The following is a 26,249-nucleotide window of genomic DNA, read 5'->3' on the forward strand; positions in this document are numbered from 1 at the left end:
TCTGGATAGAGGCCACATGGCAACTATTTTATCTCCTGGAGGGGGTGGAGAATTACGTTCCCCCATTTTATAATCTAATAGCCAAAGGAAACAGGTTTTTGAAGAGACAGAGAGTTCCTTTACTTCAATAATAACCTTTGATCAAGTCCTTTCTACTCATTAAGTTGTTATGTCTGATGGAGTTTAGAAATTTTACCAAAGACTACCTGCTTGGCTTGTTGCCTTATCTCATCTCCAACAGCATCAGCATCAATCATCTTCCACTCAGCTGCAATGCTCTTGAAGACATCAGCTCCACTGTTCAAGACCTCAATGAGCCGGCGGTCCCGGGATAAATGAGCAAGGATCCTCAGCTCAAGTTGGGAGTAATCAGCAGCCAAGATTAAACCTCCTGCAGCCAACAGACCGAATGAATCCAAACAATAACCTTTCATAAATTAACACTCAGATATCATGTCCAAGTCCATCACCTAAGAAATTACAAACCAGATCCTCATCTACCTTGCACTTGGGTCATCATTTTACACAGAAGCAAAGAAAATGCAACACACTGCCAAATGAGATTTCTCCACTCACTCACACTGGTAGCTTTAGAAAAGTGTAAATACAGGGCTGCCTAAGGAAAAGGCAGTGGAGACTCATACAAAACAGTCTACTGCATACAAAACTACACCTACTGCCCCAGTTCTGAACAGCTTTTCACCAATATGACGCTCTAGTAGCTTCTCTTTCTCATGCCTCTGCCTCCCATTGCAGATACGTTTAGCTGATTTGAGGCTGGGTGAGAACTCATTTCTGCTATCCTGTCCCAACCTCTTCAGGGCTTGCCTCTGCTGTTGCTCAGAGTTTTGCCACTCAGCCTGCCCAAAAAGATGTACATATCAGCACTTCCTCCCTTCACTACTAGAGCTAGATTTTCATTAGCTATGTGCTTAACTCAATGAAAAGATACAAGACAGTGCAATACCAAATCATTACCTGGAAAAGGAACAAAAGCATGCCTCATGCTAACAGAAAATGGCATCCCTCTTTCTTTGGTTCCTTCATCAGACAGAACCTTGAGGCCACAAGGCAAGGTACTGCACCACTTTCTACCTCTGTGGAGACAAAACATTATTTACTCAACTGATTTTTACAGTGCCTATTGCTGAATCAACTGTGGTTACAAAGACTTTTCAAATCAGACTAACCATTTGCAAAAAACAAACAGTCATAATAACCTTGTATTGTTCCTTGGAGGTCTGACTCTGGCAGACCATCTGTGACACTGGCAGATCAGGTTCCAGCTCATGCCATAGCCAATGGGCCTCACTAAACACTGACAAATGCATAGCTGGATTGTCTGTGTGTTAGTATTGTTAAAATAGATAGAGTTATAAGATTGTGTTTAGACATTATGGAATGCTTGTAGGATGCTGCATGTATTAATTCTACTTGTAATATCTGTATCCCATGGTAGAAAGTAACGTTTAAATGTTTGCTCTTTAACTATAAAAATGTTTGCTAAAACTGTAAACCTCCAGAGTGAGGCGAAGCATTACCAAGTGTAAAATAGTAGTTTACCATAAGAGGTGTTATCTCCTCCCCAACAAAGGAAGGTCTACAGCAGAGGTGGGCAAACTACAGTCCATGGGCCACATCTGGCCCGCAGGACCCTCTTGCCCGGCCCCTGAGCTCCTGGCCCGGAAGGCTAGCACCCAGCCCCTCCCCCGCAGCCTCAGCTCGCTCCGCTGGCGATGCAATGCTCTGGGCAGCGCAGCTGCAGAGCTGGGGCCTGACCCAGTGCTATGAGCTGCTCAGTGGCACAGCTGCCTGTCCTGGTGCTCTGGGTGGCGCAGCTGTAGCGCTGCCAGCTACCGGTGCTCCAGGCAACGTGGTAAGGGGGTGGGGGGTTTGGATAGAGGGCAGGGGAGTTCAGAGTGGTGGTCGGGGCGGGGGTGTGGATAGAGTCGGGATGGTCAGAGGGCGGGGAACTGGGGGCTGAATGGGGCAGGAGTCCCCAGGGGCCGGTCAGGAAGGAGGCGGGGATTGGATGAGGCAGTGGGGGGCCAGTCAGGGGCAGGAGTTCCCGGGCGGAAGTCAGGAATGAGAGGAGGGGTTGGATGGGGTGGCAGGGGGCAGTCAGGGGCGGGAGTTCCAGGGGCAGTCAGGGAGAAGGGGTGGTTGGGATGGGGCAGGGGTCTGGGGGGGCAGTCAGGAATGAGAGGAGGGGTTAGATAGGGTGCCGGAGGGTCCGGGGGCTGTCAAGGGACAGAGAACAGGGGGGTTGGATGGGGCAGGAGTCCAGTGGGGGGGAGGGGGCCTGTCAAGGTTCCCTCCCCACTCCGAACTTTAGGGTACAGACATGGGGACCTACATGAAGACCCCATAAGCTTATTTCTACAAATTTAGGTTAAAACTTGGATTAAGTAATGCTGCCACCACCAAGTGATTTAAACAAACATTTAGGGAGGGCCACTTGGAGCCCTGCCTTCCCCAAATAACTCTCCAAGCCTCTACAGCCCTTTTCCTGGGCAGGCTTGAGAATAAGCCCCCAAGCCGCTACACCCCCTTTCCTGGGGAGGCTTGAGAATAATATCCTCGCAAATTGGTACAGGTGAACACAGACCCAAGCCCTTGGATCTTAAAATGATGAAAAATCAAATCAGGTTCTTAAAAGAAGAATTTTAATTAAAGAAAAGGTAAAAATTACCTTTGTAAAATCAGGATGGTAAGTACTATACAGAATAACAAAAGATTCAAGAACATAGAGGATCTCCCCTCTTGGCAAAACCTTAAAGTTACAAATCCAGGAATAAACCTCCCTCTAGACAAAGGAAAATCACAAGCCAAAATAAAAGTAAGCTAACGTATTTCCTTATTATTACTTACTAATTCTAATTGAGTTGTATTGTTTGCCTTCTTGATCTGTCTTTGGCAAGCACACAGAAGACAGACAGACAAAGAACAGACAAAAAAAGGCCTTTTCCCCTCTCCCAGATTTGAAAGCATCTTGTCCTCTTATTGGTGCTTTTGGTCAGGTGCCAGCTAGGTTACCTGAGCTTCTTAACCCTTTACAGGTAAAAGGATTTTGTGCCTCTGGCCAGGAGGGATTTTATAGTACTGTATACAGAAAGGTGGTTACTCCTCCCTTTATATTTATGACAGGGCCCATCAGGGAGCAAGAAGCAGGAGGGGTTGGATGGGGGTGGGGCCAGGCCACACTTGGCTGTTTGGGGCAGCACAGCCTCCCCTAACTGGCCCTCCATACAATTTTGGAAACCCGATGTGGTCCACAGGCCAAAAAATTTGCCCACCCCTGGTCTACAGGCATCAGACAGGCCATTCTGGAACATCTGTGAGCAAAAGACTTCGTGGATTGCTTCCCAGATACCCATGAAGAGGAGATGTGCACAAACGCTCATCCCACCAGTTGGAATGCTGGGGGAAGGGAATAAAAATCCCTGTTAAGGAGAAATTGTATCCTTATGCTGCTTGAACTCTGAGGGGTGAATATTTCTACGCATGTGTAAGAGATCTCCAGCTGTTTAGCTTGGGTTAGCCCTGAAGGACATATAAAGTTTGCATATTATAGTGGCCACTATAATCTTTTTGAACCTAAGACCATATCTCATTTGCGTTTATCTGCTTTAACTTTGTAAATAACTCATTTCTTTTTCCTAGTTAATAAACCTTTAGTTAGTTTATTATAGGATTGGCTACAAGCATTGTCTTTGGTGAGACATCTATGGTGCACTTGATCTGGGGTAAGTGACTGATCTCTTGGAAGTGGGAGCAACCTGAATATTTTGTGATTGTTGGTGTATAGCAACAATCTATCACTAAGTCCGGCTTGCCTGGGTGGCAAGATAGACTGGAATGCCAATGGGGACTGTCTGTTGATTCCACAGTAAGACTGTTACAGTGCTTTAGGAGTTCACATTGTTACTGAGTTGATGAAATCTAATTATAGAATAAATAACCAGCTTGGGGTCTCTGCTTTCCTTCTTGACAGTCTGCCCTGAGGTTAGAACGTATGGTCATGAGCCGCTCCAGACAGTGTGACGACTAGATTATTAATTTTTTGTGATTTGTGTCCAGCTCTAGTTGGACAGAAATTAAAACTTAATTCAACAAGCACAGAAAGAGCATTTGAAAATATTTAACTTAAAACAACCTTAATATGTGCTGGATACATCAATTCTCAAAGAGTTTATTAAAACATGTTTTGCATTTAAAACTGATTTATTAAACAAGCGAGGTATTATGTGTAACTAGTGAATTGAACTGATTGTTTCTGGTCACGATGTGCTTCACGATTTACATTTAGTAGATCTCATCCTCGTTTTTATTTACAGCTTGGAGAAGGTAAACAAGCTTTCCTGCCTTTTCTCCTCCCAATCCATTTCTAATTTTGAATGAAGTGTAATCCCAAAGAGATTACCTAGGTTCCAGGGGCTCTGTCTGCTGGCAGCTCAGGGAGAGGCACATTGTCCCTGGTAGGGAGGGGAAGCCAAGGCAGACTCAGACTCAGTTGCTCAGCAACAAATCGGGAATGAAATGCTCCTCTCAGGGAGCTCAGGAGAGGGGAAAAGCCATTTTGAAGCAGTCTGGAGCCAGCCAGGGAACGTGCAGGACTGGTTGTGGGGAGCTGGTGAGTCCCAGACCTGCATGCAGGGTTTTCCCTGAGAACTGGCCTCTGGGGACCTGAAAGCAAGATCCCTCATGCTTGGCCCTTTCCCTCTCCAAGGTGACTCCCAGTTTGTAGAGCTTTGTTGGAAAAACTTCCCCCAGCCAGGCTGAGTTAGCTCTCCAGGTGAGATCAGTCACCATATGGCCAGTTCTACTCTGGCTGTTAGTCCAAGGGTACTGCCTGCTGAGAGTGTATCTGAGTGCAGGGGTGGAAGACTGAAGTTTGAATTTTAGTATAGTTTTGTAATATGCACCTTGAGCCCTGCACCCCTTTGTTGAGAGGAAATCCCGGAAGCAGCTCGACTCCTGCATGAAGAGGACGCCTGCCAGCAGCGATCATCAGCCCCTCTGCAGTGACTGAGGAGTCCAGAGCCATCTCTGAACCCGAAGATTGGTCATGGAGTTGTGAGTCACCATCTTTCTGTTAGCTAGTCAGGGAAATTGTTTGGGAGACCCCTTAACTCCCTGAACAGCGTCCTCAAGCCAAAGGGCAAGGGTTTGGGGATTTTATTACCTGCTGTCCTATTAAATCTGCAGAGGGACTTACCACCTTATCCCACTTGAGAGTCTCTTGGCTGTACAGAACCCAGTCAGTCAAACTGCTAACTGCTGCACAGACGACATCGTTGTCGTGGGTCATCAAGGTCCCCTACAAAGTTCACGTACCAACAGGTCACTAATTTTATGTTTGTGATATCAGGCCACATGACTGGGGAAATTCATGGATATTACCAGCATGGGCACCGGTGACCCTGAGAATAGTTTTTACCCTGTTTTATTTATTTCCTGTTTAATATAATTACTGTGTTAAATATATTGTATGTCTTTTTGTTATTTCTTGGAAATCTAGCAAGTGATTAGAATTTTCTTCCCAAGCTGCCCTGCCGACCCTGCCAGGAAGGAGCAAGGGCTGTGGAGGCACCGTCAAAGAAATTCATATGGGAAGAAAAGGAAGTTACACCCCACTGAGTGGGTGGTGGGACCCAGAAAAACCCAGGCCTGTCCATCAAAACCTGTAAGGAGACTGGCGCTAAAGGGGGCAACTAGGTGGAAAGGGGATGCTACAGAAGTAATCATTGAAATCAACTACGGGAATCAACTGAAAAGAAAAATATTCTCTCTGCAGCTACAAAAGAGGCTACTGCTGTCAAAAGCTCTTCCACAGACTCTGGTGCCACCTGCTTAGCCAGTGACTTCCACCAGTTCCATGGTTTGGCTTTCTTTAAAACTTGGCAGCAAATATGTATTGCCTAATTTTTTTTTACATTAATTTAAATCATTTTAATAGATTATAGTAAGTTTAGGCCTTAGCATAGGTGTCAATTTCAAATTTGATTTTAAATAGGTTTATTTTTTAAAAATAAACCTATATTTAATGTAAAATGAAATAAAAAAATGATTTAAATAAAAAGATCATATTTTAAAAAACTAATTATTATCCACCCTGATGCCCAAGCTCACATGCGTCTGCGGGGTGATAAATGGTTGGTACCCAGAGGGGACTGCACCTAGGTCCTGGTCAAGGAGTGAGAAAGTTGCAAAATTCCACCCTGAAGCAGGTAAGGATTCAAGGCCCAAGACATGAGGTTAATGAATTCAAAGAAACCAAAAAGCTAGCTCTGTAACCGTGACAACCGCCTTCAAATTTGAACCTTCTCCCACCCACCACCCTCAGGCTCAGAACACACATTCCCCTGCAACCTAACTCCCTGTAGGCTAACTCCTACCCAACACCCATCACAACACACTCAAATGTGCACACATGCACACTTGTACAGTGTTGTAGCCATGTTTGCCCCAAGATATTAGAGAGACAAGGTGGGTGAGGTAATAGCTTTTATTGGACCAACTTCTCCAGTAAAAGATATTACCTCACCAACCTTGTCACACACACTTGTTATTGGGGCTATAAAAGCAGGAGCAGAAGCAGCAGGGACCATATTCAGGAAACATTGTTTTTCCTTTGTAATGCGGAACAAAAACAGCCCAAAGAAGTCTATATTCTCTCCTTTTCCTCTGCAGAGAAGCTAAAAGTCCCATGGTGGCAGCCTCTGGGGGCTGGAGCTGCTCCAGTCCACCTGAAGCCCATCAGTGGCAGAAGGTGGCACTGAATCCAGCTGTGTATCACCACATTACCACCACAGTAGTGACATTGTTAGAACTTAGCGACCAGCCATTCATGCAAGGCTCCCCTATTCAGGGGCTCTGAAAGGACTTCTGAGTCCTTAGTTTCCAAGTAAAAGAGACTCTAGCAATCAGTTTAGCCGAGTGAAAAAATCTCCCCTTAAGATTAAAGTCAAATTCCTTAGCCTGGGAAGAGCTAAACAAAATGGAGAGAGGAAAGACACCACCCACTTTCTATTAAATCCTTGTTAGTTTCCTTACTTTCCTTTCTGGTTTCTCTCTTTCTTTCGAGCAGAGACTACAGGAAATGAAAAGGATTCAGGAGGTCATGGAAAAAAAATTTTTAAAGGCAGATGGAGAAGGTAGGAGTGGCTAGTGGGGTGGGGCGGGGGTACAGAGAAAATCTCTTCAGCGAAAATTCCCCAGTTAAGCCACTGAATCAAGGATTTGCCATGCAGGGTTTGGAATCATCATCTCATTTAGCTACATCAGAGCTGTCTAATAAAGACGCTTTAAAGGACCAGGTTAGGAGCCAAGAGTTAGGAGAATTACCGCAGGCTGGTCAGGTGGGCAATTACCAGAAAATGACAAGGCAATCAAGTTAACAGAAATAGCACAAGTGGAATCGCCGCTGGCCACATTCCTACCTGCCCCCAGGAAAAGTAGCGCCACACCTTCGTGCTTGGGACGGTGGGCTCTCTTCAACCAAGGTTGGCATTTCAATCTCAAAGTCTTTCGGCACATTCTGGATATTAGGTTCTATGAAGCTTATGCGACCTAAAATGAAATAAGAGCAAGAAGAAAATAAGGACCAAGGAGGAAACTGTTAAATGCAAACATAGCATACATCTGAACACACACACATACACATTTTTGTGCAGAGCAGAAAATAAAGGAAATCCATGTGTCAAAATCACTGCTTTCTGAACTATAAACGACCAAGTCTTGGCCTGACAAATTTCTTGGATCGGCACCTGAGCAAGGAAGGCTGCCGAGGACGCCTGCGCCCGAGTCGAATGAGCTGTCACTATCACTGGTGGGGGGCACCTTCACCAGCTGATAACAGTAGCGGATGCAGGCCGTGATCCACAATGATGATATTTGGGTACACACTGGGCAACCCTTCATCCTATCTGCAACAGCAACGAACAACTGCGTTGCCTTACAGAACTGTTTCGTTCTATCTATGTAGACGGCCAGGGCCCATCTGACGTCCAGGGTATGCAACCTGCGTTCCTCATCCATTGTGTGCGACTTTGAACAAAGGACCGGCAGGTATGTCTTGACCAGTATGGAACTGGGAGAAGATCTTAGACAGAAAGGCCGGGTGCAGACGCAGTTGGATCGTGTAAAGCAGTTCCAACGTGAGTGCCCTGATTTTGTACACCCCACAGGCCGAAGTTATAGTGACTAAGAAGGAGACTTTCCAGGAGAGAAGCAGGAAGGAGCGGGAAGCAAGGGGCTCGAAGCGGGGACCCATGAGCCTTGACATCAAAAGATTCAGGTCCCAAGGGGGAACCACGTCCCGGACATACAGGTAAAGGCACTCCAGGCCTTTCAGGAACCACGCTGTCATGCAGTGGGCAAAGACCAACCTGCCTTGAATGCCAAAATGCCTGCCAGGTGCACCTTGACTGAACACAGTGATTTTTGAGGATTTAAAAGAGGTCACAAACACACAGAAAGATGTACTTGACAGCATCCTTGCAGGGTGACAGCCCATCCTTATCTGGTCTGTTATATTTCAATAGTTCAGCCCAAACTCTACATAACAAATGCACTGATCAGAGACCCCTCCAACACAGAGGCAAAATCAGCCAAGCTAAAGATGTAGTGTAAAAGGTTTATCTTCAAAGCTCTTGATCATCATTGAACTGGGGGAGGGGTGGTCCTGGCTGGACAGCTTTTCAGCCAGTACAGACTGCTGTTAACATATGGTGAGTCAAAACCTTTGTTTTTAAAGTTACTTAGCTTGTTAAGATAGATATTAGCCTGCGTTTTACCCTTTTATATCTTTTGTAGCCAATCCTGATTTTCATGCATCATTACTTGTAATCACTTAAAATCTAACTTCCTGTAGTTAATAAACTTATCGTATTGTTTTATCTTAGCCATTGTGTTTGGTTGAAGTGTGTGGGAATCTCCATTTGGGATAACAAGGCTGGTGCATATCATTTTCCTTTGATGAAATAATAGACTTTCTATGAGCTTGCATTGTTCAGCAGTGTGCTGAACAATACACGATGCATATTTCTGGGGGAAAGTCTGGGATTAGAAAGCTTGCTGGTGTTACTCTGCAGTTTAATTCATGACTGGCTAGCCAGAGCATTCATGTAACACAACTGGGAGTGATTTTACATCCTGGAAGTTGTGTGTGAACAGGCCAAGAGTGAGTGTTCTTACACCAAAGCAATGTAAGAGCCGTTCCAGGGTTGGAGAACTGAGGGGACACAGACTCTACCCTGTGAAATGTCGCAGCACTTGGAGTTTTGGACACGTGTGTCTAATAAATCAACAATGAATGAATATAATATAGTAAGAAAATGAACTGAAAATTTTCAAACCAAGTTTCAGTTCCATGAGAAGTTTTGCTTATTTTATGCAAGATCATGATGTACTTGAAAAGCAGGGGTGACTATGGAGATGAAAGCAAACTTCACCACTGTTGGGTGCTGGGTCAGTGAACACAATAAAATATTAAAGTAAAAATACATAGACGTATCCCTGACACCAATAGAGTACAGAGATACCCGTGGTTGTGGGAGGCAGACAGATATATTAGAGATGAAAATAAGACACAGATTAAAGTATTCCTGGATCTTGTATCCAGACAGACAGCTTCTTCTTCACTAGTAACTCAGCTGCACCTGTGAAACACTGCCTGCTGCTTTTCAATTTATGTAAAAATCTGAGGTGACTTCACATGGAACAAATCTGCTGAGAATCAGGTTTGACAGGCAGAATAGATGATGGTCCTCAAAGCTTTAAAAGGATGCATACTCTGATCCTCTGAAGAAATCATCCTCCATTGCATTTGACCATTTCTTTTATGACTTCATCTCCTACATAACCGATTTACAGTTTCCAGAAAGAGTGGATTTTAATATTCAACACAGGGTTAAAACCTGAACTCTGAAAAGGATAAACAAATGTTATCCTATGCTAATTCTTAAATTTGTATTTTTCTTATTTCAGCTTTTGCAGAAATCCTCACCCCTCCCAAAGCTTCAGAAGGCCTACTCTAGGTGTTGCTCCAACTGAGTGATGTTACATACTAAAAAACATTGAATTGAAATTCATATTTTCCTGTATACTGTTAGAATGCACCTCGTACTCTAGAGATAAACACGGCTTTTAACATTCTGGTGCTAGGCAAGTTAGGAACTCCTGTGTGTGTTTTTTAAATGTATTTTACCATAGCCTTTCACATCAGGAAACCCCAACACCCAGAAAAAAACCCAGTTACCTATCTTTCTACCTACCTATCTGTTCTTCGAGATGTGTTGCTCATGTCCATTCCATGTTAGGTGTGTACGTGGCCACATGGAAGGCTGCCAGAAATTTTTCCCTTAGTGCAGGCCTGCACAACATGCGGCCCACGTGGACTCACTGTGCGGCCCACGGGAGGTGAGTAGGTGGGCTCATTGTGCAGCCCGCAGGGGGTGAGTAAGCAAGCGGCAGGTGAGAGAGGGGGGCTGAAGAGGCGGGCGGGCAGTTGCAGGGGATGAGGAGGCAAGCCGGGGGGGTGGGGGGGGCTGAGGAGACGAGCGGGTGGGCAGGCAGTGATGGGGGTTGAGTAGGTGAGCCGGGGGAGGTGGGGGGGCTGAGGAGGCAAGCAAGGAGTCAGTGGCTGACCTGGTCTACTGATCTGGTCTTGCTCCCATCCCCTCTCCAAGGGTTACAGATGTCTGGAGGTGCTGCCTTCCACGCCTTCCTCATTCATTCAACAGGGCAATTGATAACAAAGCTGAGGGAAGAGCTTGTTCTACTTCTAGCAAAAAGACATTTTTTCTTTTACCTTAATTATACTACCTTAGGGGCCCGCTATAACATATTACCAAGGTGGGGCAGTGCTGAGGAAGGAGGGTTTGTTTCCATGGGGCGGGCGGTGCTGGGGGGGTGGCAGGAGGAAGGAGTATTTCAGGGGGGCTGGACAGCACTGAGGGGGGAGTGTTGTGTTTTTGGGGGGCTTGGCGGCGCTGGGGGGGGTTCGGCCCTCAACTGTTTTCTTTGGAGTAATATGGCACTCGCCGCTTTACGAGTTGTGCAGGCCTGCCTTAGTGGTATCCATAGGGACGGCTCTGGTGTCCCCTAGAGCCTCAGGTTCATGCGCCGGTATATGGGGCTCCACCGGCCCTATGCCCTCTCAGTTCCTTCTTGCCGGCAACTCCGACAACGGGGAAGGAGAGTGTGACGGGTTGGATCACAGAAACCCCCTTGGGGCTGCCAACTGATGTGCCAAGACTACTTCTGCCCCTGCTTTCACTGCCAGCTTGGGACTTCAGAGCCCTGCCTGGCTGTGCCAGACACGCTTGCCAGACACAAAACACAGACCCAGGTCTGAACCACGTCCCACAAACTGCAAACTTAATTGAAAGCAGTTTAAGAAGTATTCTTGTCTCCCACACTCACATGCCCAGTTCCCAATGGGGTCCAAACCACAAATAAATCCATTTTACCCTGTATAAAGCTTATACAAGGTAAACTCATATTTGTTTTCCTCCTATAACACTGATAGAGCGATATGCACAGCTGTTGGCCCCCACCCCCACCCCAAGGTATTATTAATTAACCCAGAGTATGTATTAAGTAAAAAGTGATTTTATTAAATACAAAAAGTAGGATTTAAGTGGTTCCAAGTAATAACAGACAGAACAAAGTGAATTACCAAGCAAAATAAAATAACACACGCAACTCTAAACCTAATACAGTAAGAAAACTGAATACAGATAAAAGCTCACCCTTAGAGATATGTTTCAATATGCTTCTATCACAGACCGGACGCCTTCCAGTCTGTGCCCAATCCTTCCCCCAGTACAGTCCTTGTTCCAGCTCAGGTGGTAGCTAGGGGATTTCTCATGATTGCAGCCCCCCTCTGTTCTGTTCCACCCACTTATATATCTTTTGCATAAGGCGGGAAACCTTTATCCCTCTCTGGGCTCCCACTCCTCCTTCTAAATGGAAAAGCACCAGGTTAAAGATGGATTCCAGTTCATGTGACATGATCACATGTCACTGTAAGACTTCATTACCCACTTGCCAGCACACATATATACAGGAAGACTTACAAGTAAAACAGAGCCATCTACAGACAATTGTCCTGGTTGATTGGAGCTATCAAGATTCCAAACCACCATCAACGGCCCACACTTTGCATAATTACAATAGGCCCTCAGAGTTATATTTCATATTTCTAGTTTCAAATACAAGAATGATACATCCATACAAATAGGATAAACACAATCAGTAGATTATAAGCTTTGCAATGATACCTTACAAGAGACCTTTTGCATGAAGCATATCCCAGTTACATTATATACTCATTAGCATATTTTTATAAAATTATATAGAGTGCAGTGTCACAGAGGGCAGATCATGGAATGGACATGAGCAACACGACTTGAAGAACGGTTACAAAAGGTAGGTAACTGTTTTTTTCTTCTTCAAGTGCTTGCTTGTCTCTATTCCATGTTAGGTGACTCACAAGCAGTGTCCCTGGAGGTGGGCTCAGAGTTCACAGTCATGCTGCTTGCAACACTGCTCTGCCAAAGCTGGTGTCATCCTGGGCCTTCTGGGTGATAGCTTAGTGGGACACAAAGGTATGGATTGAAGACCAGGTGGCAGCTCTTCAAATATCTTGAATTGGTACCTGCGCAACGAAGGCTGCTGAAGAAGTCTGCACTCTAGTGGAATAGGCAGTCACGATAGACCCTTTGGGCCGAGGTGATCACTACCAAGAAGGCGACCTTCCACAAGAGGAGCAGCAAGGAGCAGGATGCTAGTGGCTCAAAGGGGGGGGGGACCCGTGAACTGAGAGAGAACCAGATTTAAGTCCCAATGAGGGATTGGGTCGCAGACTTGAGGGTAAGAGCCTCTCCAAGCCTTTCAGAAACCTGAGTGTCATTTTGTGAGAGAAGATCGATTTGTCCTGGATCAGAAGATGGAAGGCTGAGATAGATGCCAAGTGCACCTTAATTGACGAAAGGGCCAGGCCCTGGAGTTTGAGGTGAAGCAGGTAGTCCAATATGGATTGCAGCGAAGACCTGGAGGGGGAAACTCCCCGGCCTGAGGCCCAATACGTAAAACGTTTTCACTTGGCCAGGTAGGTTGCACTGGTGGAGGGCTACCTACTACCCAGCAGGATGCACTGGATCTGCGCCAACCATGCCCATTCCTCTGCATTCAGACACACAGAATGCCATGCTGTCAGATGAAAGGACACTAGGTTAGGGGTGGGGGGAGGGGATCAGATGGCCCTGGTTCTGTGAGAATAAGTCCGGCTGGAGCAGGAGTTCCAGCAGGGCTGCTATGGAGAGATCCATAAGTGTGCCAAACCAATGATGGTGCGGTCATGCCAGAGTCACTATGCTGATTCTCACCTTGTCTCTCTTGACCTTCAAGAGGACCTTGTGCACCAGAGGTATTGGTGGAAAAGCGTATACAAGCACCCCCGTCCACGGGAGCAAAAAGGCATTGGACAAGGAGCCTTTGGCAAGACCGCAAATTGAGCAAAACTGTTGACACTTCCTGTTCAGTATGGATGCAAACAGGACTGCCAGGGGAGTCCCCCACCTCTGGGGGATCATGTTGACCACCTCTGGTGGAGTGACCACTTGTGGAGAGAAGGACCTACTCAGGAGATCCACCAGACTTCCAGGCTCCCGGGAGGTGTGACACCTAGAGATGAATGGCATGCTGCACACAGAAGTTCCACAGCCAGAGAGCCTCTTGACACAGGGCATACAAGTGGTCTCCGCCTTGCTTGTTGATGTAGAACATTGCAACAGTATTGTCCATCACGATCTGCACCATTCTGCCCTTTAGGTATGTTAGGAATGCCTGGCAGGCCAAATGTATCACCTTGAGCTCCCTTACGTTTATATGGAGAGAGTGATCCTCCTGGGACCAGAGGCCCAGCGTATTGAGGTTACCAAGGTGGGCTCCCCACCCCAGATCCAAGGCATCAGAGACCGACGTCACCAATGGGAGTGGGGCTACAAAGGGAACCCCTGCCAACACCGGTCACAGTTCTGTTCACCAAGTTAGAGAGGACAGAACATTCAATGGAAATCCAAATGGTGTCCACCAGGGGTGTAGACCAATACCAACCACATCTGCAGGGGTCTGCATGCCGGACTATGTGAGTACATGCTGCATACCCGGGCAGTCGTGAGCGGATGGGCTCTGATGCATTCAATGAACTCTGACATAGCTTGGAATTGGGTCTCCAGTAGGTAGCTCTGGCCTCAGTAGAGTCAAAAACTGTGCCTATGGACTCTATTCTCTGAACTGGGTCAGGTAGATTTTTGTTTGTTTAATCAGCAGGCCCAACTCCTGACAGGTGGCTCAGACTAGGTCGAGGTTGTGTTGGACTTCGGCCCCAGATCTGCCCTGGATAAGTCAGTTGTCGAGGTATGGACAGATTTGCAAACTGCAACATCTCAGACAAGGTGCTACTGGCAGCACTTAGTGAAAACTCTTGGAGCTGCCAAGAGGCCAAAGGGCAGGACAGTGAACTAATGATGACCCTGGCCTACTACAAATTGGATGAATCTCCTGGGTCCACCGAAAATTGAAATATTGAAGTAAGTGTCTCTCAAATTGAGGGTGGCATACCAATCTCCCAGATCAAGAGAGGGAATAATGGACGCCAGAGAGACCATGCAAAACTTCAACTTCTTGAGATACTTGTTGAGGCGACGCAGGTCTAAGATGGGCCTGAGTCCCCCTTTGGCCTTCAGTATTAGGAAATACCAGGAATAGAACCCCTTTCCTTTTAGCTCTAGAAGGACTTCCTCCATGGCCCCCGCCCATAGGAGAGACTCCACCTCCTGGGCAAGGAGCTGCTCCTGAGAAGGGGACCTGAAGAGGGATGGGGCAGGGGGATGGGAGGGAGGAGTGGAGTAGAGGAAAACTGCAGGGTGTAACCAGATGCTATGGTGTTGAGCACCCAACAGTCCGAGGTAATTCGGGCCCATTCAGTGAGGAATGGGGACAAACGATCCAAAAATAAAAGGGAGGCCAGATCCTGAGGCAAATCTGGTGTGTCGTCCTCAAGCACACCCTCAAAATGCTTGCCACGGGCCACCTGAGTGGCAAATGGGACCGACTGTGGGGCCGAGGAGGACGGGGCAGACTGGTAGCCTTTAAGGTCTGTTTTTCCTCCTATAGGAGTTCTTCCAAGGCAGACCCGAGTATCTGGGCAGAGGTAGCCGGAAGTGTCTCCTTGAGGCCGGATGTGTGTACAACCCAAGAGAGTGCAGGGTGGCCCCAGAATCCTTCAGCCCATAGAGCCTGGTGTCCGTTTGCTCCAAAAACAGAGCATTGTCCTTGAAGGGGAGGTCCTGGATTGACAACTGGATCTCGTGCGAGAGCCTTGAGGAGTGCAGCAATGAACTGCGCCACATGGAAACGGCCGATGCCATTGACCATGCTGCTGAATTGGCTGCATCCAATGCCGCTTGAACAGAGGCACCCTGGCTAGTGCCTTGCCCACTTCCAAGATGGACAAGAATTCCTGCCTTGCCTCCTGGGGCAGAGTCTCCTTGAACCATCAAGTCCCAAGTGCTGTAGTCTTATCGCCCCAGCAATGCTTGTTGATTGGTGATACATAGCTGCAGGCTGGCCATAGAATACACCTTAGTACCAAAAGGTCAAGTTTCTTAGCATCTTTAGTTTTACGGATTGCGCAAGTTTGCCCATCTGTCTCATTCATTGGTGGCAGCGACCATCAGTGAGCCAGGGGGAGGGTGAGAGCACATGTACTTAAACCGTTGGGCCGAGATATAGTACTTTTTCTCTGCCCTTTTTGATGTTGGGGGCAGAGAAGATGGCTTTTGCCACAGTGCTTTGACTCTTTTCCCTCACTGCCACCCAGGAAAGCACAGCAGTATGCACTGGAATAAATTGCCTAGGGAGGTTGTGGAATCTCCATCATTGGAGATTTTTAAGAGTAGGTTAGACAAACACCTGTCAGGAATGGTCTAAATCAGAGATCTCAAACTCAAATCACTATGAGGGCCACATGAGGACTAGAACATTGGCCCAAGGGCCACATCACTGACACCTTTTCATATAAAGGTACAAAAGCCCCCCCAGCTGCCCTGGCCACACCCCCACTCCACCCCTTCCATGAGGCCCCAGCCCTGCCCTGCCTCTTCCCAACCCTTTCCCGCCCCCAAATCCCTGCCCTTGCCCCGCCTCCTCCCTGAGCATGCAGCTCCCCGCTCCTCCCGCCTCCCTCCTGGAAAGTGCTAAGTGCCACCAAACAGCTGTTTGGCAGCGGGAAGTGCTTGGAGGTAGGCAGAGGAGCGGGGACAAGGCACACTGGGGTGGGGACAGGGGGTGAGTGGAGCTTGACAGACACAGGAAATAACTCCGGGGGATTCAGGTGTGGGATGAGAGGTTTCTGTGTGGGCAAGCTGGGTGCAGGCGGCTCAGTGGGAGATCTGGACGAACGGGCTGATTGGGGGGTTCCGGGTGCAGGGGCAATGGAACTCTGCAGGGGATCCAGGTGAAGGTGGCTGGGGCTCAGCAGGAGTAATCTGCATAGAGGGAGGTGGGGTTCAGTGCGGGTGGGAGGTCTGGGTGTATGGGGCTCAGTGAGGGGGGTTCGGGTGCTGGGGGAGTGGGGCTTGATGGGTTGGGGATCCAGGTGCAGTTGGTTGGGGCTCAGTAGGGTGGGGGCAGGGGGCTTGTCAGGGTGAGGGTTTGATGGGCCTACTTAATGGAGGAACCTGCATGCTCCGCTCCCAATTCCCCCTGCGATTCTCCTATCCCCTTTTCTTCCCCATCTCATCCCATTGCCCCACCCCCTCACTTCCACATTCCCCTCCCCATGCCCTATTCCACCCCCCCTTTCTTCCCCCGTTCCCTCATTTCCCCCGCCCCCCCTTACTCAGCCCCACCGCAGGCACTCACTGTTGCAGGAAAGCAGAAAGACTCCCAGCACACAGAAGGGGAGCACAACTGACACTAGGACTCAGGAGGTGGAGTTCAGCTGCAGAGTCAGTGGACCTGAGACCCAGCCTCCTTCAGCTGGGCAGCTTTGGGCTTGCAGAAATGAGGGGGGCAGGCAGTGGCATGTAACCCTGTGTTTCCCCCCATGCCTCACCTCTGTTTGGGGGGGAAATCCCCCCTCCTCCAAACTGCACTCATGGTCGTTCCCCCACTTCCCCTTCCGGCTTCCCTGCCATTTTCTGCAAAGCAGCATAGAAATTCTGCTAAGGTGTGTGGGTGGGGCCGTTTTCCCCCAAGAAGTAAAATATCTCCCACTGCAAGGATCACAGCTCCCTCCAAAGCCCATGAACACCATTCCAGAGACCAAAAAACACAGTGACACAAGGTTGGGATGGTTACGCAGAAAGACTTTACTGTCAGGCCACTGTGACAAACAGCACAGTCTCCTCATGTATAGATGTACCATAAGTACCGTGTGCATCTTTTTGGAACATGCCCGCATTTTACATAGAAAACATAACCATGTTGATTTTAAATCATTACAGATTTCCATTCATAGGCTTATATTTTTGTGGTGTTCTCTTCTCATACAAAAATAATGGATATCCATATCCTGCACTGAGTTTCTGATACCTGGCAATATATCTGGCAGTGTACAAGAAGACTGATGCCAAGCTCTTAGATAGGGCTTTTCATCCACTGTCCCTAAGAACCCTTTGATCATCCTTCACAAGGAGGGCTTTGGGATGTATGGGCACTGGGAGGCTTGTAGATCTACAGGTCATGCTGGTAGTACTGTGTCCCTTGGAGTACAGGAGCATTGTATATCAAATATGAGGTGAAATGTAATGAAATAACTAGCAATGCAATGGATAAAAAACAAATGCATGCCATTTTAGATCTGGTTTGGACCTTGTTAGGAAATAGTTGGAGATGTCAGAGGCATGTATCCCAAGAAAGAGAAATAATCTTCATCCTAGAATATTAAGGAAATTGTACCATTGATTTTTAAAGGTAGATCATGCCAAATATCCTCCAGGCTCAGTACTAATGTGGACACTATGATTCTATGATTCTATGATCTGTAGATCAAAAAGTATTTTTTTTTAAATTCCTTTGAACCAGGTAAAGTACTGAGAAGTGAATGACTCGCCCAATGTCATACAGCAACTCAGTGGCAGATCAGCAAAGAAAAACCCAGGCCTCCTTATTCCCAGTTCAGTACCTTATACACAAGACCAAACTGCTTCCTTGTGTATAGAAATATGTGGGGGAAAATGAAAGGATGGAAAAAATAGAGAAAGTGTTTAGCATGGAAACATTGTCCCACTGTATTTGTATCCACGGCCAGTGGCACTTACAGGCATCCTGTCTACTCACCTCATGAGGGCAGTCGAAAGGTGAAGTGGAGGAAGAACAAAAGATGGAGAATGGTGCCAGAGGGCCAAAACATTGAAAGAAGGGAAGGGAGTAATGGGATCTGCTTGCAGGGTCTTCCTATAAGAACATTTACAGATCTCAATAGCTCTATTTTTTAATTATTCAAATGTTACCTAAAATATTTTCATGCTACAGAATCTAAAGATCAAGAGCACAGTAAGAAAGTTGAAACACAAGTACAAAAAAATATGGTAATATTATAAAAGCTATACTTTTATTATATATGTTATATTTATGGCATTACTATATAAACGCAGTCAGGACTACATCCACCCATAAGAAAAGGAAAAAGCAAGTACATAACCACATACAAAGAATGTCAGCTCATCCATGATAGTCAAAGGTGATATTTAATAAAACCAAATAGTTCTGTGGGTAAAGTGCAACATCTGGGAGTCAACACTCATGAGTTCTCTTCCCACCTCTGCCACTGACTCTGTGGGACCTTAGATAAGTGACATCCCTGCTTTGTGCCTCCATTTCCATACCTGTAAAGTTGGGATAATACTCTAGGGAAGGAGGATGGCTAATTTAATTAGCGTTTTTGAAGTAACTTGAGATCTTCATATGGAAAGTGCCCCAGAAATGTTTTAAACACTGAAGACCTCACCAAATGCTGCAACTATCTGTGGGGATACACCAGAAACTTACATGTTCACACACTCGCAACATTCTAGTAATATTGCTGGAAGAGTGCAAAGTTACACAGAATTTTAAAGGCTCTAATCTTAATACAAATTAGCACTCTTCTGTATTTAAAACAGTCATCATTAGTTTGGTTGGAAAGTTAGATACTGAACATACTAAGCTCTTCGTCTTCACTCACAGAGGTTGTCACAGTCTGTGATCATAAAAGATTTCATATACATCTTATTACCTGTAGCAGTGTGAGTATGAGATATAGGGTAGATCCTCTCCATCCCCAGTGCAGGATTCAAACGTTTCTCCCTCTGCAGTGGAAACACCACTTTGGTCATTGCATTGGTGATCCTCTTCCATTCTAGAATCAGGCCCGGTAATGGGTGTAAGGCCTTTAATTTTTCCAAAACATCCTACAAAGGTAACAGCAGAACAGATATATTATTAGCTATCTTACAAGTTCTACAAAAAAGAGTTTCTTCAGTTCTGCAGAGAAGATAAATCCTAATCTACAGAGAGTGATATACTTACAGTAGTCTTCAATTTTTCTAGTCACATCTCAATATTATATGAACATTAGCTCCACTTACATTTGCTGTATGGGCAGCAAGAATGCCATGATACGTAGCTGCTGTAATAACATGCAGCCAGAGAAACTATTAGAATTAACTTGTGTCTGGAGTCCTAAATAAAATTTTTAGAGTCTGCTTCATGCATCTGAAGAAGTGAGGTTTTTTACCCATGAAAGCTTATGCCCAAATAAATCTACCAGTCTTTAAGGTGACACCAGACTCCTTGTTGTTTTTGTGGATACAGACTAACATGGCTACCCCCGATACTTGCTTCATCAAATAAGTCACATGAAATTATCACTTGCACCATCCCTGTGTTGTCTCCTCTCTCCCAGCATGAACTCTCCTCCTTCCTGTTCTTACACCATTGTGCTTTTTCTATCTATACATTAGGAGTGCCGAAACAAGGACCTTGATCACACTCATCCTGGGACAAAGTGACCATTAGCAATTAAAACCTTGCAGTTGAAGTCAAACAGCAATTTCTACTTATGGATCAAGGAAGGTACAGGCAAAAGCAAAAAAGATGGCATATAATAATGCACATTTATAAACGAGTACAGCCCCTGAGCTCCTAGCAGTTCCGTAAAGCACTCAGCACCATAAAAGTTAGTCAACCCTTGTTGTGTATTCTCACTTAATTTCTGCCCTTCACCCCTTTGTATTGCCTCTGCTGTGCCACACCTGGGCTGAACATCAAGCAAAATCTACTAACAGCCTCATCTCCTCACTGTTGGAAGGTTTCCTGGGATCAGTATTTGCTTGTCAACACACTTATCACATTGGAGCAAAGGGATATTGGGAGAACAACACAAGTTAATAAGGAACACAAAAATCTGCTAATATGTTTTGTCCAACAAAAGCAGTAATTAGCTCCAGGCAATCAGGATGAGCACTGTGTTCCACAACAGTTAACAGCTGACAGTCCTGTTGTTGGTACATGCTACCAATATAAAAATTTCAAAACCCCAACAAGTCTGTGCTTCTGAAAGCTAATTCTATGAAGCACAGAACACAGGAATGGTCACAGGGAAAATTCATCATAATAATAAATAATAATAATAGGAGATATACCAATCTCCTAGAACTGGAAGGGACCTTGAAAGGTCATCGAGTCCAGCCCCCTGCCTTCACTAGCAGGACCAATTTTTGCCCTAGATCCCTAAGTGGCCTCCTCAAGGATTGAACTCACAACCCTGGGTTTAGCAGGCCAATGCTCAAACCACTGAGCTATCCCACGTAGCTATCAGCTACGTTCTGCCACACAAAAACTTGTATATGACCCCAAAGCAAATCTCCTCCATTTACACTTAAACCAAATTTTTTCTATGCATCTACTTCGGTATTTATACTGCATTTATTACCATTGTATCTGAGCAACTTACAACGAGACGAACAACTGACTCACTGATGGGAGATTCTCCAACCGTTAGCCCTATACATTTAACCTGGGATCTAAAACTCAATCGGTGCTATTTCTGGCTTACAGTAAATGCTGCACACCATATTCAGCTCTGACTTAAACGCATCCAAATCTACTGTTTTAGAGTTATGTCCTTGCTTACACCCCAGTCTCTTCCTAAGGCACAGTTGTAACTGAGGGAAGAAGAGTGGCATTTGGTTAAAATTCTGTTGATGTAGAAGGCAGAACAGAATCCAGCCCATATCCCAAGAGCTGAATAGTTCTCCAATGCTAACAGAAGCAGAAGGTAGGAAAATTTATATTTCGCCAAGAATCAGCATATCTGACTCTTATACATACAGGGAGCAGATCTGTGAAGTAACGAGAAGTTCTTTTGACAGTCATTTTTCAGATGAGAACTATGCTTCAACTGTACCTTGGTTGTACTGAACTGCTTGCCCAACCTGATCCTGTTTCCATTAGCAGTAGCTCTTCTGGTATAACCCAGAGTTTTCTTGTTGCTTTGTATTTTCACGTCTCCATTTGGTGGCAACTTCAGCTCCAAAAACAAGACCTAAAAGAGGCCGCATTTCAGTAAGTATCTATATTTTCATCCCAGAAGAAAAAACAGTAAATGACTCTGAGCATTAAAATAGCCTATATGCTAACCAAAGCACAGCACTAATGCTCCAGGTAATTAAAAAGATGATTAAAGAACTGTGTTACCCTCAGCTATTCCTCCTTATTTTAATTAACTACAAAATGTAGTCTAAAAATCTCATTTTCTAACCCTGAAAGTTTGGGAGCTCTGTTTCTAGATAAGGTAATTGAGATGGCGGGAGAGGAAGGGGAAAAGAAAAAATGTTAGCAAGGACAAGACTGCAGAACTGAAGGATGTGGTGGCAACTACCATTTACAGAATAGCTTCAAATAGTTTGAATATTGGAGTTTTTCTACCAAAAATTTCCATCAGTTAAAAACTAGCCATGAAGAAGTATTTATTTTTTATTACATACACAGGCACTATGGTAACAGTATGATAAATAGTAATACTAATAATACACAATTCTTGTCCTAAATTATTGTGTAATATTTTGCACTATTTAACAGCTGCTGCATTTCATTCTAGAGCTGGCAGGCATGAGTGGAAGTAATTTTCACACACATTTGTATAGCATAAAGGTTTTACTGGCATGAGATTAGAATGATCATATTTCTGGGTTTAGTTTTTATTTGTTTGTGTCTCCTTCTAAAGCATCAGAGATGGCCATGGCTGGAGATGGGACACAGGGTAGGGTAGGGTGGGTTGGGCCAGGTCAGTAATCTGATGTGGTACAGAGAATTTTCTCTCAGATCTTTGGCTGGGTGGTTCTTGCTTACGTGCTCAGGCTCTACCTGATTGCCATATGTTGGTCAGGAAGGAATTTTTTGCCTGGGTCAGACTGGCAGTGACCTTGGGAGGTTTCCCCTTCCTTCTGCAGAGTGTGGGTGTGGGTCATTTGCCAGGATCACCTTGGTATCTCTCAACCAATTCCCTACTTGCAGGGACCTCAGATATTGGTGCATCTCAGTTCCTCCTGTTCTCTGCCTGTGACACAAAATAGCTGAGTCTCCTGAGGGCTGTAATATTTTTGTCTAAGTCCAGTTTTGGGGTTTAGTGTACAGGTGACTGGTTGGTGATAGTGGCCTGTGAAATACATGAGGGTCAGACCAGAAGATATGATGATCCCTTCTAGCCTTAAACTATGACTCATGAGTGGTGAAGCCACAACAGAATTATATGGATCAACTCAAATGAGTGCTAAAGCTTTGCATCAAATCATTATCATTCTGTACATACTACATTTCACAGAAATGTTTTTAGAAAGTTATTTCTTAGCCCTGATTGGTCACAAAATATTGGCCCTTACATTAATCACTAGTTCAGGACTGGTTTCAGACCAGTATTATTCTGTGGGTAAATTCCATATATGCAGGAAAGAAATATTTTTGTTGCATCTTTTTAAATGGCAGCTGTTTGAAACTTCTTAAACGTTTGCAATGTTAAAATTAGTCCTGGTCGAAAGGAAACGGCAAGGTAATTCCAATTTATTGCTGTAATCAGCACACACAGCACGTGTAGAAAGCATCCATTTGGACGAAAAGTATTATATATATGCGAATTTATCAATAACTGATGTCCTTGAGTCTTTTTGGAAGGATTCATTTGTATGAATGAGTTTACAGGTTCTGACAAGCTTAGCGCACTTGTTTCAAAACTTTTAAAATAAGATTTCCATTTGTTTGTGCCTGAAATGTCGAGGGCAGGAGTAACTGGTCAACACAAATCAGTTCATATACCAGTCAGACCATGCGATGTCACAGCTCATGCATACAAACATCAATGTGTCTTGAAATCAGGCAATATTAATGTAGTAATGAAATAGCTCTAGGGCTTGTCTACATGGGGAAGCTACAGCAAAATAAGGTATATTGTGACTTTAAAGTGCAATAGCTATTCCACACTAGCTCCCCGCGTGGACAGTCTTATTCTGCACTAAGAATGCCTTTGTGCAGTTTACCTTAATCCTAATGGATTTATTTAAATTGCACAAAAGCAATTTTAGTGTGGAATAAGTACCCACACAGGAAGCCAGAATGTAGACAAGCCTCTAGTCTCACAGTATTAGCCCAAAACATTCTGGCAGCAATTTGACAGGTGGCACACCCCATACATCATGGGCTGCAGACAGCATCTTTACAAATTAAAGATCTGATTCTGCAAAGCAGGGCTTTAGAGCTGTGCTCCGGCTCCGCTCCAGCTCCAGGCAAAAACCTGCAGCTCCACTGCTCCGGAGCTGCTCCACGCTCCAGCTCCGAGCTCCGCTCCAAAGCCCTGCTGCAAAGTGCTGCAAACCCTCACCTTCCACTGAAGTCACTGGGAGGTGAATATCATGTAGGAAGTGCTCAGCACCTTGCAGGACTGGGGCCTATGATGGCTGAAAAGGAAAACCAACTTAGATCAGAATTAAACTTGGTTTCTGTCTTTCCTTAAAGTACAATTCCCTGATCATCATACACACACTCCACCACCAAGGTTTTTACCCAAATATAGGATAAGTTAATCTGACAGCCCTCAGATCCAATCACCCTACCCAACTCCTTGAAATACCTCTGCAATGTCATCAGGGCTGGTCAAAGAGAAGCTGTGGCCTGCCATTTGATAAGCCTGGGCCTCAATCTCATTCAGTTTAGCTTGCATGACATGTTTTTGGGTCTCACACTCCGTTGTGCTAAAACCTATTCCATTCAGTTCCAGCAGGGCCAAGCAGTATTGGGTGGGCATCTCCACTTTATGGAAAACATCTGAAATATGTAGAAAAGCCAAGAAATGAGTTTATAACATCAATGGAAGGTCTATTTCAGCTGAATTTGGCAAATACCAAATCAACTAGATTTATAAACTCAGACTACAATGGGTGCTCATGCTCATTGTAAATTTCTAATCTCAGGATGACAACAATATTTATGCATGCAGTGTTGTAGCTGCATTGGCCCCAGGATATTGGAAAGCTAAGGTGGGTGAGATAATATATTCCATTTGAGCAACTTCTGTTAGTAAGCAAGACAAGCTTTGAGTGCACATAGAGCTCTTCTTCAGGTCTGGCCTGAAGGCCTACCTAAGAAGAGCTTTGGGTAAGCTCAAAAGCTTGTCTCTCTCACCAACAAAATTGAATCCAATAAAAGATACTACAACCCACCCACCTTGTCTCAACAATATTTATGACCATTCTTGAGAACCAAATATGCAGCATATTATATGGAGATGTTTGTGATGGAGTGCAATGAAGTTGGAAGATGGAGAGCCTTATATCAGGGAATGTTATAGAGCCTTGTATTAAGGAACACTACACTTTCCAGAAAAAAATAAAATAAAATAAAACCCAAACACAGAACTTCCTAAGCTCCTTGACATAAAGCATGTTTATTTCTCAGAACAAAGATTTTAAAGCCCAATTATTTTCCTCATATTAGATCCAGTAAAAGCTGTGTTATCTGGCACTTTACCAATCGGAGAGCTCTATAAACCGGCATTTCTGATCTTCATTGAAAGTCCGGTTGGTGCGGGGTCAGCAGGCTCCCTACCTGGCACTGTGTGACTCCCCGGAAGTGGCGATATAGGTCTCCGCTGCTCCTAGGTGGAGAAATGGCCATGGGGGCACCGTACGCTGACCTCACCCTGTGGCCAATGGGAGCTGTGGGGCGGCACATGCGGCAGAGGCGGCGCACAGAGCCGCCTGGCTATGCCTCCACCTAGGAGCAGCAAGGACACGTCATCGCTTGCAGGGAGCCAGGTGAGCACTGCCTGGATCTGTCACCCTGAAACCACTCCCACATTCACCCCCTGCCCCAAGCCCCCTCCCACACCCTAACTCCCTCCCTCTTAGTTAACTGGAATTTTTGACTTACCAGTTACCCCCGCCCCCTCCAATTCCCCAACATGCTGGCTAACAATGCTTTTACTGTATTACGGCGTTGGGTGTTATAGAAATACTAAGACCATTCAAATGTATAATGTGCCACAATTGAAAGGAAACTGGCTACAGGGTTCAGTAACAACAAGATCCACTTACAATATATAAACATATACCTTTATTTTACTTTAACCGGATAATTATTCATGTTGTGCTGCTAAGTTAGACAACTCCCCAATGCAAATTTCGGTGCAAAGCCACTGAGCCTGCAGGCCCATATACCAAGGACTCAAAATAGTTTCATGCACACATATGTATACATACTGAAAAGGTCTCAACAGATTGGTCTGTTCATGGGATTACCTCCAGGTCCTCTTTACCTGTTAGATTTTCCTTCTGCAACAAGGTATTGAGTTGGTTCATGATGTTGAAGATGAGCACAGATTCTATGGCTGCTCGGTACCGGCCAGAGTAATCAGCATTGGCACTAAGTCCCAGGCTCTGAACTCCTTGGCCAGTTCCCACCCCTTCAAGCAAGGGCAGTTCGTGAGGGAGAAAGTTGGTTACCATGTTGTGAAGGGTACGCTCCTTAGAGCCAGGATCCAGCAGCCAGCATGCTACCTAAAATGGAGACAAACCTATCCTGAAAATCTTTTTATTGATTATAATTCTTCAACAAAATATTAAGTGGGAATTAGACCAAAAATTCTTAACATTAGTATTAACTCCAAACATCTGCAAAGTATCAGCTTTCTTGATTAAGTAGGT

At 45.4% G+C, this 26,249-nt stretch overlaps 1 protein-coding gene across 1 annotated transcript in view; it reads right to left on the reverse strand.

Annotated features, from left to right (window-relative positions):
- Positions 1 to 26,249, reverse strand: part of POLQ (DNA polymerase theta) — a 128,925-nt gene that overhangs the window by 14,546 nt on the left and 88,130 nt on the right. Inside the window, 7 exon segments of the mRNA XM_039502410.1 lie at positions 207 to 391; positions 979 to 1,097; positions 7,443 to 7,572; positions 19,292 to 19,466; positions 21,464 to 21,601; positions 24,179 to 24,372; positions 25,862 to 26,102. Of these exon segments, the coding sequence (XP_039358344.1) occupies positions 207 to 391; positions 979 to 1,097; positions 7,443 to 7,572; positions 19,292 to 19,466; positions 21,464 to 21,601; positions 24,179 to 24,372; positions 25,862 to 26,102 (1,182 nt within the window).

The sequence above is a fragment of the Mauremys reevesii genome, linkage group 1 (genome assembly GCF_016161935.1).
Source record: "Mauremys reevesii isolate NIE-2019 linkage group 1, ASM1616193v1, whole genome shotgun sequence".
NCBI classification, from domain to species: domain Eukaryota; kingdom Metazoa; phylum Chordata; order Testudines; family Geoemydidae; genus Mauremys; species Mauremys reevesii.